We start from the raw sequence: 13,604 nt of genomic DNA, 5'->3' as shown, positions 1-13,604 counted from the left end.
AGGGGACAATGACAGGTGACAATGGGGACAGTGGGGACAGTGACACAGGGGACAATGGGGCAGGGTCCCGGTCCCGGTGCAGCACCTGCAGGGGACAGTGACAGGTGACAGTGGGGACAGTGGGGACAGTGACACAGGGGACAATGACACAGGGGACAGTGACAATGGGGGAGGGGACAGTGACACAGGGGACAATGGGGGAGGGTCCCGGTCCCAACGCAGCACCTGCAGGGGACAATGGGGACAGTGACACAGGGGACAGTGACACAGGGGACAGTGACACAGGGGACAGTGACACAGGGGACAGGGGACAGTGACACAGGGGACAGGGGACAATGGGGGAGGGTCCCTGTCCCGACGCAGCACCTGCAGGGGACAGTGGGGACAGGAGGGGACAGATGACAAAGGGGCAGGGGCAGGAGGGGACAGGTGAGGGGACAGGTGAGAGAAATGAACACGGGATGAGGGGACAGGTGACAGTGGGGGAGGGGACAGGTCACAGGAAGGGACAGATGAGAGTGGGGGAGGGGCCAGGTAAGATGGGGAGGGAACAGAGGGGGGAGGGGACAGGTGAGGGTGGGGGAGGGGACAGGGTGGGGGAGGGGCGTTACCTGTGGGGGGAGGGGCGTTACCTGTGGGGGGAGGGGCAAAGGTGAGAGTGGGGGAGGGGCGTTACCTGTGGGGGGAGGGGCCAGGTGAGGGTGGGGGAGGGGACAGGTGAGGGTGGGGGAGGGGCCAAGTGAGGGTGGGGGAGGGGACAGGTGAGGAGGGGAGAGGTGTTACCTGTGGGGGAGGGGACAGGGTGGGGGAGGGGAGGGGCAAAGGTGACGGTGGGGGAGGGGCAGAGGTGGGGGAGGGGCATTACCTGCGGGGGAGGGGCCAGGTGAGGGTGGGGGAGGGGCCAGTTGAGGGTGGGGGAGGGGCATTACCTGCGGGGGGAGGGGCCAGGGTGGGGGAGGGGCGTTACCTGTGGGGGAGGGGCCAGGGTGGGGGAGGGGCATTACCTGTGGGGGAGGGACCAGTTGAGGGTGGGGGAGGGGCGTTACCTGCGGGGGAGGGACCAGTTGAGGGTGGGGGAGGGGCCAGGGTGGGGGAGGGGCGTTACCTGCGGGGGGAGGGGCCAGGGTGGGGGAGGGGACAGGTGAGGGTAGGGGAGGGGCGTTACCTGTGGGGGGAGGGGCCAGGGTGGGGGAGGGGCATTACCTGTGGGGGGAGGGGCCAGTTGAGGGTGGGGGAGGGGCGTTACCTGCGGGGGGAGGGAGCCCAGGAGGTCCCCGAGGGGCCGGGGGGGGCTCTCGGCCGAGGCTGCAAAGGAAGGGACAGGTGAGCTCGGGGACAGGGACAGGTGACACCCGAGCACCCACGGGTGACACCGGAGCACCCACGGGTGACACCGGAGCACCCACAGGTGACAGCTGAGCAGCCACGGGTGACAGATGAGCACCCATGGGTGACAGATGAGCAGCCACAGGTGGCACCTGAGCACCCATGGGTGACACCTGAGCACCCACAGGTGACAACAGAGCTCCCACGGGTGACACCTAAGCACCCAGACGTGACAACTGAGCACCCACGGGTGACACCTGAGAACCGACGGGCGGCACCTGAGGACCCATGGGTGGCACCTGAGCACCCATGGGTGACAGCTGAGCAGCCACAGGTGGCACCTGAGCACTCACGGGTGACAGCTCAACACCCACAAGTGACACCAGATCACCCACGGGGTGACACCTGAGCACCCACAGGTGACAGCAGATGCCCCCAAAGCCCCCTCAAATGCCCCCAAACCCCCCTCAGATACCCTCAAACCCCCTCAGATGCCCCCAGACCCTTCCCAGATCTTCTGAGATGCCCCCAAACCCCTCTCAGATACCCCCAAACCCCTCTCAGATGCCCCCAAACCCTCCTCAGATGCCCCCAAACCCCCCTCAGGTGACCCCAAACCCCCCCAGGTGCCCCCAAACCCCTCTCAGATGCCCCTAAGCCCCTCTCAGATGCCCCCAAAGCCCCTCAGGTGTCTCCAAGCCCTTCCCAGACCTTCTCAGGTGCCCCCAAACCCCCTCAGGTGCCCCCAAACCCCCTCAGATGCCCCCAGACCCTTCCCAGATCTTCTGAGATGCCCCCAAACCCCTCTCAGATACCCTCAAACCCCTCTCAGATACCCCCAAACCCCTCTCAAATGCCCCCAAACCGCCCTCAGATACCCCCAAACCCCCCCCAGGTGCCCCCAAACCCCTCTCAGATGCCCCCAAACCCCCTCAGGTGTCTCCAAGCCCTTCCCAGACCTTCTCAGATGCCCCCAAACCCCCTCAGGTGCCCCCAAACCCCCTCAGATGCCCCCAGACCCTTCCCAGATCTTCTGAGATGCCCCCAAACCCCTCTCAGATACCCCCAAACCCCTCTCAAATGCCCCCAAACCCCCCTCAGATGCCCCTAAGCCCCTCTCAGATGCCCCCAAACCCCTCTCAGATGCCCCCAAACCCCTCTCAGATACCCCCAAACCCCTCTCAGATGCCCCCAAACCCCCCTCAGGTGCCCCCAAACCCCCTCAGATGCCCCCAGACCCTTCCCAGATCTTCTGAGATGCCCCCAAACACCTCTCAGATGCCCCCAAACCCCTCTCAGATGCCCCCAAACCCCCCTCAGATGCCCCCAAACCCTCCTCAGATGCCCCCAAACCCCCCTCAGATACCCTCAAACCCCCTCAGGTGCCCCCAAACCCCTCTCAGATACCCCCAAACCCCCTCAGGTGTCTCCAAGCCCTTCCCAGACCTTCTCAGGTGCCCCCAAACCCCTCTCAGATGCCCCTAAGCCCCCCTCAGGTGACCCCAAACCCCCCCAGGTGCCCCCAAACCCCCTCAGATGCCCCCAAACCCTTCCCAGATCTTCCCAGATGCCCCGAAACCACCCTCAGATGCCCCCAAACCCCCCCCAGGTGCCCTCAAACCCCTCTCAAATGCCCCCAACCCCCCCTCAGATGCCCCAAACCCCCCCCAAATGCCCCCAACACCCCCTCAGATGCCCCAAACCCCCCCCAAATGCCCCCAACACCCCCTCAGATGCCCCCAAACCCCCCCCAAATGCCCCCAACACCCCCTCAGATGCCCCCAAACCCCCCTCAGATGCCCCCAAACCCTCTCAAATGCCCCCAAACCCCCCTCAGATACCCTCAAACCCCTCTCAGATGCCCCCAAACCCCCCTCAGACGCCCCCGGACGCCCCCGGGTGCCGCGCCGGGGTTACCTGGGCAGGTGAGGGCGGCGGGGCGGGGCCGGGGCGCGTTGAGGCTGCGGCTCAGCAGGTCCGAGTAGCGCTCGGTCTGGCCCACGATGAAGTCCAGCTGCAGGTCCAGCGCCTTCTTGCGCTTCTCCTCCAGCCGCGACTGCTGCTTGAACTGCACCACCTGCGGGGGGCGCCGCCGCGTCACACCGGGGGGGCGGGGAACGGGCACCCAGGGGGCAGCAGGGGTCATCAATGGGCACCCAAGGGTCATCGATGGTCACCAACGGTCATCAATGGTCATTGATGGGCACCCAATGGTCATCGATGGTCAGTGATGGGCACCCAACAGTCATCGATGGTTACCAATGGTCATTGATGGGCACCCAAGGGTCATCAATGGGCACCCAGGGGTCAGCAGGGGTCATCAATGGGCACCCAAGGGTCATCGATGGTCAGCAATGGTCATCAATGGTCATTGATGGGCACCCAGGGGGCAGCAGGGGTCATCAATGGTCATCAATGGTCACTGATGGGCACCCAGGGGTCAGCAGGGGTCATCAATGGGCACCCAGTGGTCATCGATGGGCACCAATGGTCATCAATGGTCAGTGATGGGCACCCAAGGGTCAGCAGGGGTCATTATTGGTCATTGATGGGCACCCAGGGGTCAGCAGGGGTCATTGATGGGCGCCCAATGGTCATCGATGGTCAGTGATGGGCACCCAATGGTCATCAATGGTCATTGATGGGCACCCAATGGTCATCGGTGGTCAGTGATGGGCACCCAACAGTCATCGATGGTCACCAATGGTCATTGATGGGCACCCAAGGGTCATCAATGGGCACCCAGGGGTCAGCAGGGGTCATCAATGGGCACCCAAGGGTCATCGATGGTCACCAATGGTCATCAGTGGTCATTGATGGGCACCCAGGGGTCAGCAGAGGTCATCAATGGTCATCGATGGTCAGTGATGGGCACCCAACAGTCATCAATGGTCATCGATGGTCATTGATGGGCACCCAAGGGTCATCAAAGGTCATTGATGGGCACCCAGAGGTCAGCAGGGGTCATCAATGGGCAGCCAAGAGTCATCGATGGTCACCAATGGTCATCGATGGTCATTGATGGGCACCCAGGGGTCAGCAGGGGTCATTGATGGGCACCCAATGGTCATCGGTGGTCAGTGATGGGCACCCAACAGTCATCGATGGTCACCAATGGTCATTGATGGGCACCCAAGGGTCATCAATGGGCACCCAGGGGTCAGCAAGGGTCATCAATGGGCACCCAAGGGTCACCGATGGTCGTTGATGGGCACCCAAGGGTCAGCAGTGGTCACCAAAGGTCATCAATGGTCATTGATGGGCACCCAATGGTCATCCAATGGTCATTAATGGTCATCAACAGTCGTGGATGGGCACCCAAGGGTCAGCAGTGGTCAGGCGTGGGCACCCAGGGGTCAGCAGGGATCATCAATGGGCACCCAACGATCATTGACGGTCACCAATGGTCATTGATAGACACCAAGGGGTCATCGACAGTCATCAATGGTCATCAATGGTCATTGATGGGCACCCAATGGTCATCAGCAGTCATTGATGGGCACCCAAGGGTCAGCAATAGTCATTGATGGGCACCCAATGGTCATCAACGGTCAGTGATGGGCACCCAGGGGTCAGCAATGGTCACCAATGGGCACACAAGGGTCACCAATGGTCATCAATGGTCATTGATGGGCACCCAGGGGTCAGCAGTAGTCATCAATGGTCATCAATGGTCATTGATGGGCACCCAAGGGTCATCAGCAGTCATTGATGGGCAGCCAAGGGTCATCAACGGTCAGTGATGGGCACCCAATGGTCATCAGCAGTCATTGATCGGCACCCAGGGGTCAGCAGGGGTCATCAATGGGCGCCCAAGGGTCATCGATGGTCACCAATGGTCATCAATGGTCATCAATGGTCATTGATGGGCACCCAAGGGTCAGCAGGGTTCATCAATGGGAACCCAAGGGTCATCGATGGTCACCAATGGTCATCAATGGTCATCAATGGTCATTGATGGGCACCCAAGGGCCATTGATGGGCACCCAAGGGTCATCGATGGTCACCAATGGTCATCAATAGTCACCAATGGGCACCCAATGGTCATCAATGGTCATTGATGGACACCCAGGGGTCATCAATGGTCACCAATGGTCATCAATGGTCATTGATGGGCACCCGAGGCTCATCAATGGTCATCAATGGTCATTGATGGGCACCCAACGGTCATCGATGGTCACCAATGGTTATCAATGGTCAGTGATGGGCACCCAGGGGTCAGCAGGGGTCATCAATGGGCACCCAATGGTCATTATTGGTCATCAGTGGTCATCGATGGTCATCAATGGTCATTGATGGGCACCCAATGGTCATTGATGGGCATTGATGGGCACCCAAGGGTCAGCAGGGGTCACCAATGGTCATCAATGGTCATTGACGGGCACCCAATGGTCATTGATGGGCATTGATGGGCACCCAAGGGTCAGCAGGGGTCACCAATGGTCATCAATGGTCATTGATGGGCACCCAATGGTCATTGATGGGCACCCAATGGTCATTGATGGGCACCCAATGGTCATTGATGGGCACCCAATGGTCATCAACGGTCATTGATGGGCACCCAAGGGTCATCAATGGTCATCACTGGTCGCTATTGGTCATCAATGGTCATTATCGGTCATCAACGGTCACAAACGGTCATCAACGGTCATCAACGGTCATCAATGGTCATTATTGGTCATCATTGGTCATTATTGGTCATCAACGGTCATTATTGGTCATCATTGGTCATTATTGGTCATCAAGAGGCACCCAATGGTCATTGATGGGCACCCAATGGTCATCAAAGGGCACCCAACAACCAATGATGGTCATTGGTCATTAATGGTCATCGATGGTCAGCAATGGTGTCCCCAGGTGTGCCCAGGTGCCCCCAGATGCTCCCAGGTGCGCCCAGGTGGGTCCAGGTGTGCCCAGGTGCCCCCAGGTGCCCCCAGGTGTGCCCAGGTGCCCCCAGCTGTCCCCAGGTGCGCCCAGGTGTCCCCTGTTGTACCCCAGGTGTATCCCAGCTGTCCCCAGGTGTGCCCAGGTGTGCCCAGGTGCCCCCAGGTGTCCCCAGCTGTCCCCAGGTGCCCCCAGGTGTCCCCAGGTGCGCCCAGGTGTGCCCAGCTGTCCCCAGGTGCCCCCAGCTGTCCCCAGGTGCGCCCAGGTGTGCCCAGGTGCCCCCAGGTGTCCCCAGCTGTCCCCAGGTGCCCCCAGGTGTCCCCAGGTGTCCCCAGGTGCCCCCAGGTGTGCCCAGGTGTCCCCAGGTGTGCCCAGGTGTCCCCAGCTGTCCCCAGGTGCGCCCAGGTGTGCCCAGGTGCCCCCAGGTGTCCCCAGCTGTCCCCAGGTGTCCCCAGCTGTCCCCAGGTGTATCCCAGGTGCCCCCAGGTGTGCCCAGCTGTGCCCAGGTGCCCCCAGGTGCCCCCGGTGTCCCCAGGTGCCCCCAGGTGTCCCCAGATGCTCCCAGGTGCCCCCAGGTGTCCCCAGGTGTCCCCAGGTGCCCCCAGGTGTCCCCAGGTGTCCCCAGTTGTACCCCAGGTGTATCCCAGCTGTCCCCAGGTGTACCCAAGTGTGCCCAGTTGCCCCCAGGTGTCCCCAGCTGTCCCCAGCTGTGCCCAGGTGCCCCCAGCTGTCCCCAGGTGCGCCCAGGTGTCCCCAGGTGTCCCCAGTTGTACCCCAGGTGTATCCCAGCTGTCCCCAGGTGTGCCCAGGTGCCCCCAGGTTCCCCCAGGTGTCCCCAGGTGTCCCCAGCTGTCCCCAGGTGCCCCCAGGTGTGCCCAGCTGTGCCCAGGTGCCCCCAGCTGTCCCCAGGTGCGCCCAGGTGTCCCCAGGTGTCCCCTGTTGTACCCCAGGTGTATCCCAGCTGTCCCCAGGTGTGCCCAGGTGCCCCCAGGTGCCCCCAGGTGCCCCCAGGTGTCCCCAGGTGTCCCCAGGTGTCCCCAGATGCTCCCAGGTGTGCCCAGGTTCCCCCAGGTGCCCCCAGGTGTCCCCAGATGCTCCCAGGTGCCCCCAGGTGCGCCCAGGTGTGCCCAGGTACCTTCTCGACGCTGCTCCAGAAGTGGCGCACCTCGCGGGCGATGGCGGCGGCCACGCGGCGCAGCTTGGCCTGCTCCTCGCGCTTGGCGCGCTCCTGGCGCTGCCGCTGCTCCTCGTGGTGCCGCATCACCATCCGCACCACCTGCGACAGGTGAGACAGGTGGGACAGGGGGGACAGGTGGGACCTGAGCTCCTCCGGGTGCTCAAACCCACCTGAGATGCCACCACAGGTGTAACTAGTAACCAAAAACCACCAAAAAAACCCAAATTTCACCCGATTTTCACCCAAATTTTCACCCAGGTGTGCCCAGGTGTGCCCAGATGTCACCTGAGCTCCTCCGGGTGCTCAAACCCACCTGAGATGCCACCACAGGTGTTACTAGTGACCAAAAACCCCAAAAAAACCCCAACAAACCCCAAATTTCACCCAATTTTCACCCAAACTTTGCCCAAATTTCGCCCAGGTGTGCCCAGGTGAGCCCTCAGCTCCACCAGGTCACCAAAACTCACCCTAATTTCACCTGGACTTCATCCAGGTGTCACCTGAGCTCCTCCAGGTGCTCAAACCCACCTGAGATCCCACCACAGGTGTAACTAGTAACCAAAAAACACCAAAAAACCCCCAAAACCCCCAAATTTCAGCTGATTTTTACCCAAATTTCACCCAAAGTTCAAGGAATTTTTGCCCAGGTGTGCCCAGGTGTCACCTGAGCTTCTCCAGGCGCTCAAACCCACCTGAGATGCCACCACAGGTGTTCCCAGTCACAAAAAACCACCAAAAACCCCAAATTTCACCCAGTTTTCGCCTGATTTTGCCCCAAATTTCACCCCAATGTCACCCAGGTGTGCCCAGGTGTGCCCAGGTGAGCCTTCACCTCCACCAGCTCACCAAAATCCACCAAAATCTCTCCTGAACTTCACCCAGGTGCCACCTGAGCTTCTCCAGGTGCTCAAACCCACCTGAGATGCCACCACAGGTGCAACTTGTGACCAAAAACCCCAAAAAACCCCAAATTTCACCCAATTTTCACCCAATTTGCACCCAATTTTCACCCAAATTTTGCCCAAATTTCACCCAGGTGTGCCCAGGTGTGCCCTGAGCTCCTCCAGGCGCTCAAACCCACCTGAGATGCCACCACAGGTGTAACTAGTGACCAAAAACCACAAAAACCCAAAAACCCCCCAAATTTCACCTGATTTTCATCCAAATTTCACAGAATTTTCACCCAGGTGTGCCCAGGTGCCACCTGAGCTTCTCCAGGTGCTCAAACCCACCTGAGATGCCACCACAGGCGTTCTTAGAGACCAAAAACCCCCAAAAACCCCAAATTTCACCCAATTTTCGCCCGATTTTCACCCAAATTTCACCCAAATTTCGCCCAAGTTTCACCCAGGTGCGCCCAGGTGTCACCCAGGTGCGGCCGGCACCCACCTTCCTGGCCACGCCCCTCTTCCAGCGGCGCTCCTGGGCGAAGTCGGCGGCCAGCCACTGCATCTCCTCGCACAGGTAACGCCCAAACCCCGCCCAGCTGTGCCCAGGTGTGACCTGAGCTCCACCAGGTCACCAAAAACCACCCACATCTCTCCTGAACTTCACCCAGGTGCCACCTGAGCTTCTCCAGGTGCTCAAAGCCACCTGAGATGCCACCACAGGTGTAACTTGTGACCAAAAACCACCAAAAAACCCCAAAAAACCACCAATTTCACCCGATTTTCACCCAAATTTCGCCCAAATTTCACCTAAATTTCACCCAAATTTCACCCAGGTGTGCCCAGGTGTGACCTGAGCTTCTCCAGGCGCTCAAACCCACCTGAGATGCCACCAGAGGTATTCCTAGAGACCAAAAAACCCCCCAAAACCCCCAAATTTCACCCAATTTTCGCCTGATTTTCACCCAAATTTCGCCCAAGTTTCACCCAGGTGTGCCCAGGTGTCACCCAGGTGTGGCCGGCACCCACCTTCCTGGCCACGCCCCTCTTCCAGCGGCGCTCCTGGGCGAAGTCGGCGGCCAGCCACTGCATCTCCTTGCACAGGTAACGCCCAAACCCCGCCCAGCTGTGCCCAGGTGAGCCCTCACCTCCACCGGGTCACCAAAAACCACCCACATCTCACCTGGACTTCACCCAGGTGCCACCTGAGCTCCTCCAGGTGCTCAAACCCACCTGAGATGCCACCACAGGCGTTCTTAGAGACCAAAAACCCCCAAAAACCCCAAATTTCGTCCAATTTTCGCCCGATTTTCACCCAAATTTCACCCAAATTTCGCCCAAGTTTCACCCAAACTTCACCCAGGTGTCACCCAGGTGTGGCCGGCACCCACCTTCCTGGCCACGCCCCTCTTCCAGCGGCGCTCCTGGGCGAAGTCGGCGGCCAGCCACTGCATCTCCTCGCACAGGTAACGCCCAAACCCCGCCCAGCTGTGCCCAGGTGAGCCCAGGTGTGCCCAGGTGAGCCTTCACCTCCACCAGCTCACCAAAATCCACCAAAATCTCTCCTGAACTTCACCCAGGTGCCACCTGAGCTTCTCCAGGTGCTCAAACCCACCTGAGATGCCACCACAGGTGCAACTTGTGACCAAAAACCCCAAAAAACCCCAAATTTCACCCAATTTTCACCCAATTTGCACCCAATTTTCACCCAAATTTTGCCCAAATTTCACCCAGGTGTGCCCAGGTGTGCCCTGAGCTCCTCCAGGCGCTCAAACCCACCTGAGATGCCACCACAGGTGTAACTAGTGACCAAAAACCACAAAAACCCAAAAACCCCCCAAATTTCACCTGATTTTCATCCAAATTTCACAGAATTTTCACCCAGGTGTGCCCAGGTGCCACCTGAGCTTCTCCAGGTGCTCAAACCCACCTGAGATGCCACCACAGGCGTTCTTAGAGACCAAAAACCCCCAAAAACCCCAAATTTCGTCCAATTTTCGCCCGATTTTCACCCAAATTTCACCCAAATTTCGCCCAAGTTTCACCCAGGTGTGCCCAGGTGTCACCCAGGTGCGGCCGGCACCCACCTTCCTGGCCACGCCCCTCTTCCAGCGGCGCTCCTGGGCGAAGTCGGCGGCCAGCCACTGCATCTCCTCGCACAGGTAACGCCCAAACCCCGCCCAGCTGTGCCCAGGTGAGCCCTCACCTCCACCAGGTCACCAAAAACCACCCACATCTCACCTGAACTTCACCCAGGTGCCACCTGAGCTTCTCCAGGTGCTCAAACCCACCTGAGATGCCACCACAGGTGTAACTTGTGACCAAAAACCACCAAAAAACCCCAAAAAACCACCAATTTCACCCGATTTTCACCCAAATTTCGCCCAAATTTCACCTAAATTTCACCCAAATTTCACCCAGGTGTGCCCAAGTGTGACCTGAGCTTCTCCAGGCGCTCAAACCCACCTTAGATGCCACCAGAGGTATTCCTAGAGACCAAAAAACCCCCCAAAACCCCCAAATTTCACCCAATTTTCGCCTGATTTTCACCCAAATTTCGCCCAAACGTCACCCAGGTGTGCCCAGGTGTCGCCCAGGTGTGGCCGGCACCCACCTTCCTGGCCACGCCCCTCTTCCAGCGGCGCTCCTGGGCGAAGTCGGCGGCCAGCCACTGCATCTCCTCGCACAGGTAACGCCCAAACCCCGCCCAGCTGTGCCCAGGTGTGACCTGAGCTCCACCAGGTCACCAAAAACCACCCACATCTCACCTGAACTTCACCCAGGTGCCACCTGAGCTTCTCCAGGTGCTCAAACCCACCTGAGATGCCACCACAGGTGTAACTTGTGACCAAAAACCACCAAAAAACCCCAAAAAACCACCAATTTCACCCAATTTTCACCCAAATTTCGCCCAAATTTCACCTAAATTTCACCCAAATTTCACCCAGGTGTGCCCAGGTGTGACCTGAGCTTCTTCAGGCGCTCAAACCCACCTTAGATGCCACCAGAGGTATTCCTAGAGACCAAAAAACCCCCCCAAACCCCCAAATTTCACCCAATTTTCGCCTGATTTTCACCCAAATTTCGCCCAAACGTCACCCAGGTGTGCCCAGGTGTCACCCAGGTGTGGCCGGCACCCACCTTCCTGGCCACGCCCCTCTTCCAGCGGCGCTCCTGGGCGAAGTCGGCGGCCAGCCACTGCATCTCCTCGCACAGGTAACGCCCAAACCCCGCCCAGCTGTGCCCAGGTGTGACCTGAGCTCCACCAGGTCACCAAAAACCACCCACATCTCACCTGAACTTCACCCAGGTGCCACCTGAGCTTCTCCAGGTGCTCAAACCCACCTGAGATGCCACCACAGGTGTAACTTGTGACCAAAAACCACCAAAAAACCCCAAAAAACCACCAATTTCACCCGATTTTCACCCAACTTTCGCCCAAATTTCACCTAAATTTCACCCAAATTTCACCCAGGTGTGCCCAGGTGTGACCTGAGCTTCTTCAGGCGCTCAAACCCACCTGAGATGCCACCAGAGGTATTCCTAGAGACCAAAAAACCCCCCAAAACCCCCAAATTTCACCCAATTTTCGCCTGATTTTCACCCAAATTTCGCCCAAACGTCACCCAGGTGTGCCCAGGTGTCACCCAGGTGTGGCCGGCACCCACCTTCCTGGCCACGCCCCTCTTCCAGCGGCGCTCCTGGGCGAAGTCGGCGGCCAGCCACTGCATCTCCTCGCACAGGTAGTCCCAGTGCACCTTGGGCCGCGCCGGCTCGGGCACCTTGGGCAGGCGCCGCAGCGACCAGAAGCCCTCGCGCTTCATCTCGGCCACGCGGTGCTCCACCTCGGCCTCCTGCGCAGGTGACAGGTGAGGGGACAGGTGAGGGGACGGGTGACGCCGAGAAACGTTAAAAAAAACCCCGAGGAATTGGCAAAAAACGCGGAGATTTTAGCACAAAATTCAAATAAATCGGCATTTTTTCAGGGCAAACGTCTTTAAGGCTTTACCTGGGGACAGGTGGGGACAGGGGGGGACAGGTGAGGGACAGGTGGGGGACAGGTGGGGACAGGTGAGGGACAGGTGGGGACAGGTGGGGACAACTGAGGAACAAAAAACGGCAAGAAAATGGGAAAAAATCTCCAAATTTTATCCCAAAATTTGGACAAATCCTGATTATTTTGCTCAAAACCTCCAAACAGATTCACCTGGGGACAGGTGGGGACAGGTGGGGACAGGCTGGGGACAGGTGGGGACAGGTGAGGGACAGGTGGGGACAGGTGAGGGACAAAAAACAGTGAAAAAATGGGAAAAAACGCGGGGATTTTACCTCAAAATTTGCATAAATTAAAATAATTTTAAACCCAGTACAGGCACTATAAACCAGTACGGACCAGTATGGACCAGTACGGACCAGTATGGACCAGTATGGACCAGTATAAACCACTATGGACCAGTATAAACCAGTATGGACCAGTATAAACCAGTATGGACCAGTATGGACCAGTATGGACCAGTATGGACCAGTATAAACCAGTATAAACCAGTATAAACCAGTATAACCAGTATAGACCAGTATAACCAGTATGGACCAGTATGGACCAGTACGGACTAGTATGGATCAGTATGGACCAGTATGGACCAGTATAAACCAGTATGGACCAGTATGGACCAGTATAACCAGTATGGACCAGTATGGACCAGTATAAACCAGTATGGACCAGTATAAACCAGTATGGACCAGTATGGACCAGTATAACCAGTATAAACCAGTATAAACCAGTCCAAACCAGTATAAACCAGTCCAAACCACTATGGACCAATGGCTCGCTATAACAGGGCGCCATCTTGGGCGGCCATCTTAGATTTGGTGCGCAGCGGCCATTTTGGGCGGCCATCTTGTAAACTTCAATGGGGGCAGCCATATTGGATAAGTCCCTTAAACGAATACGAACCAGTCCAAACCAGTATAAACCACTATAAACCAGTATAAACCAGTATAACCAGTATAACCAGTATAAACCAGTATAAACCACTATGGACCAATGGCTCACTATAACAGGGCGGCCATCTTGGGCGGCCATCTTAGATTTGGTGTGCAGCAGCCATTTTAGGCGGCCATCTTGGACACTCTGGTGGGGGCAGCCATTTTGGGCAGCCATTTTGTGCGGCCATCTTGGATAAGTCCTTTAAACTCGAAAAAAACCAGTATAAACCAGAATAAACCAGTATAAACCAGTATAAAACAGTACGGACCAGTATAAACCAGTATAACCAGTATAAACCAGTATAAACCAGTAATACCAGTATAACCAGTATAAACCAGTATGG

The 13,604-nt window shown here is 58.1% G+C and overlaps 1 protein-coding gene across 1 annotated transcript in view; it reads right to left on the bottom strand.

The window, feature by feature from the left end:
- The window catches only part of LOC119696679 (sodium/glucose cotransporter 2-like), a 49,822-nt gene that overhangs the window by 24,050 nt on the left and 12,168 nt on the right, over window positions 1-13,604 (bottom strand). The window contains exons 7-11 of the mRNA XM_038126479.1: window positions 11,943-12,128; window positions 7,346-7,486; window positions 3,244-3,403; window positions 1,247-1,305; window positions 54-85 (exon numbers count right to left, since the gene is read on the bottom strand). Coding sequence (XP_037982407.1) covers window positions 54-85; window positions 1,247-1,305; window positions 3,244-3,403; window positions 7,346-7,486; window positions 11,943-12,128 — 578 coding nt within the window. The remainder of the gene's footprint in view (window positions 1-53; window positions 86-1,246; window positions 1,306-3,243; window positions 3,404-7,345; window positions 7,487-11,942; window positions 12,129-13,604) is intronic.

This window comes from Motacilla alba, unplaced genomic scaffold, assembly GCF_015832195.1.
Source record: "Motacilla alba alba isolate MOTALB_02 unplaced genomic scaffold, Motacilla_alba_V1.0_pri HiC_scaffold_35, whole genome shotgun sequence".
Lineage (NCBI taxonomy): Eukaryota > Metazoa > Chordata > Aves > Passeriformes > Motacillidae > Motacilla > Motacilla alba.
Note: the sequence above shows the minus strand (reverse complement) of the source record. Positions and strands in the feature narration are given on the sequence as shown.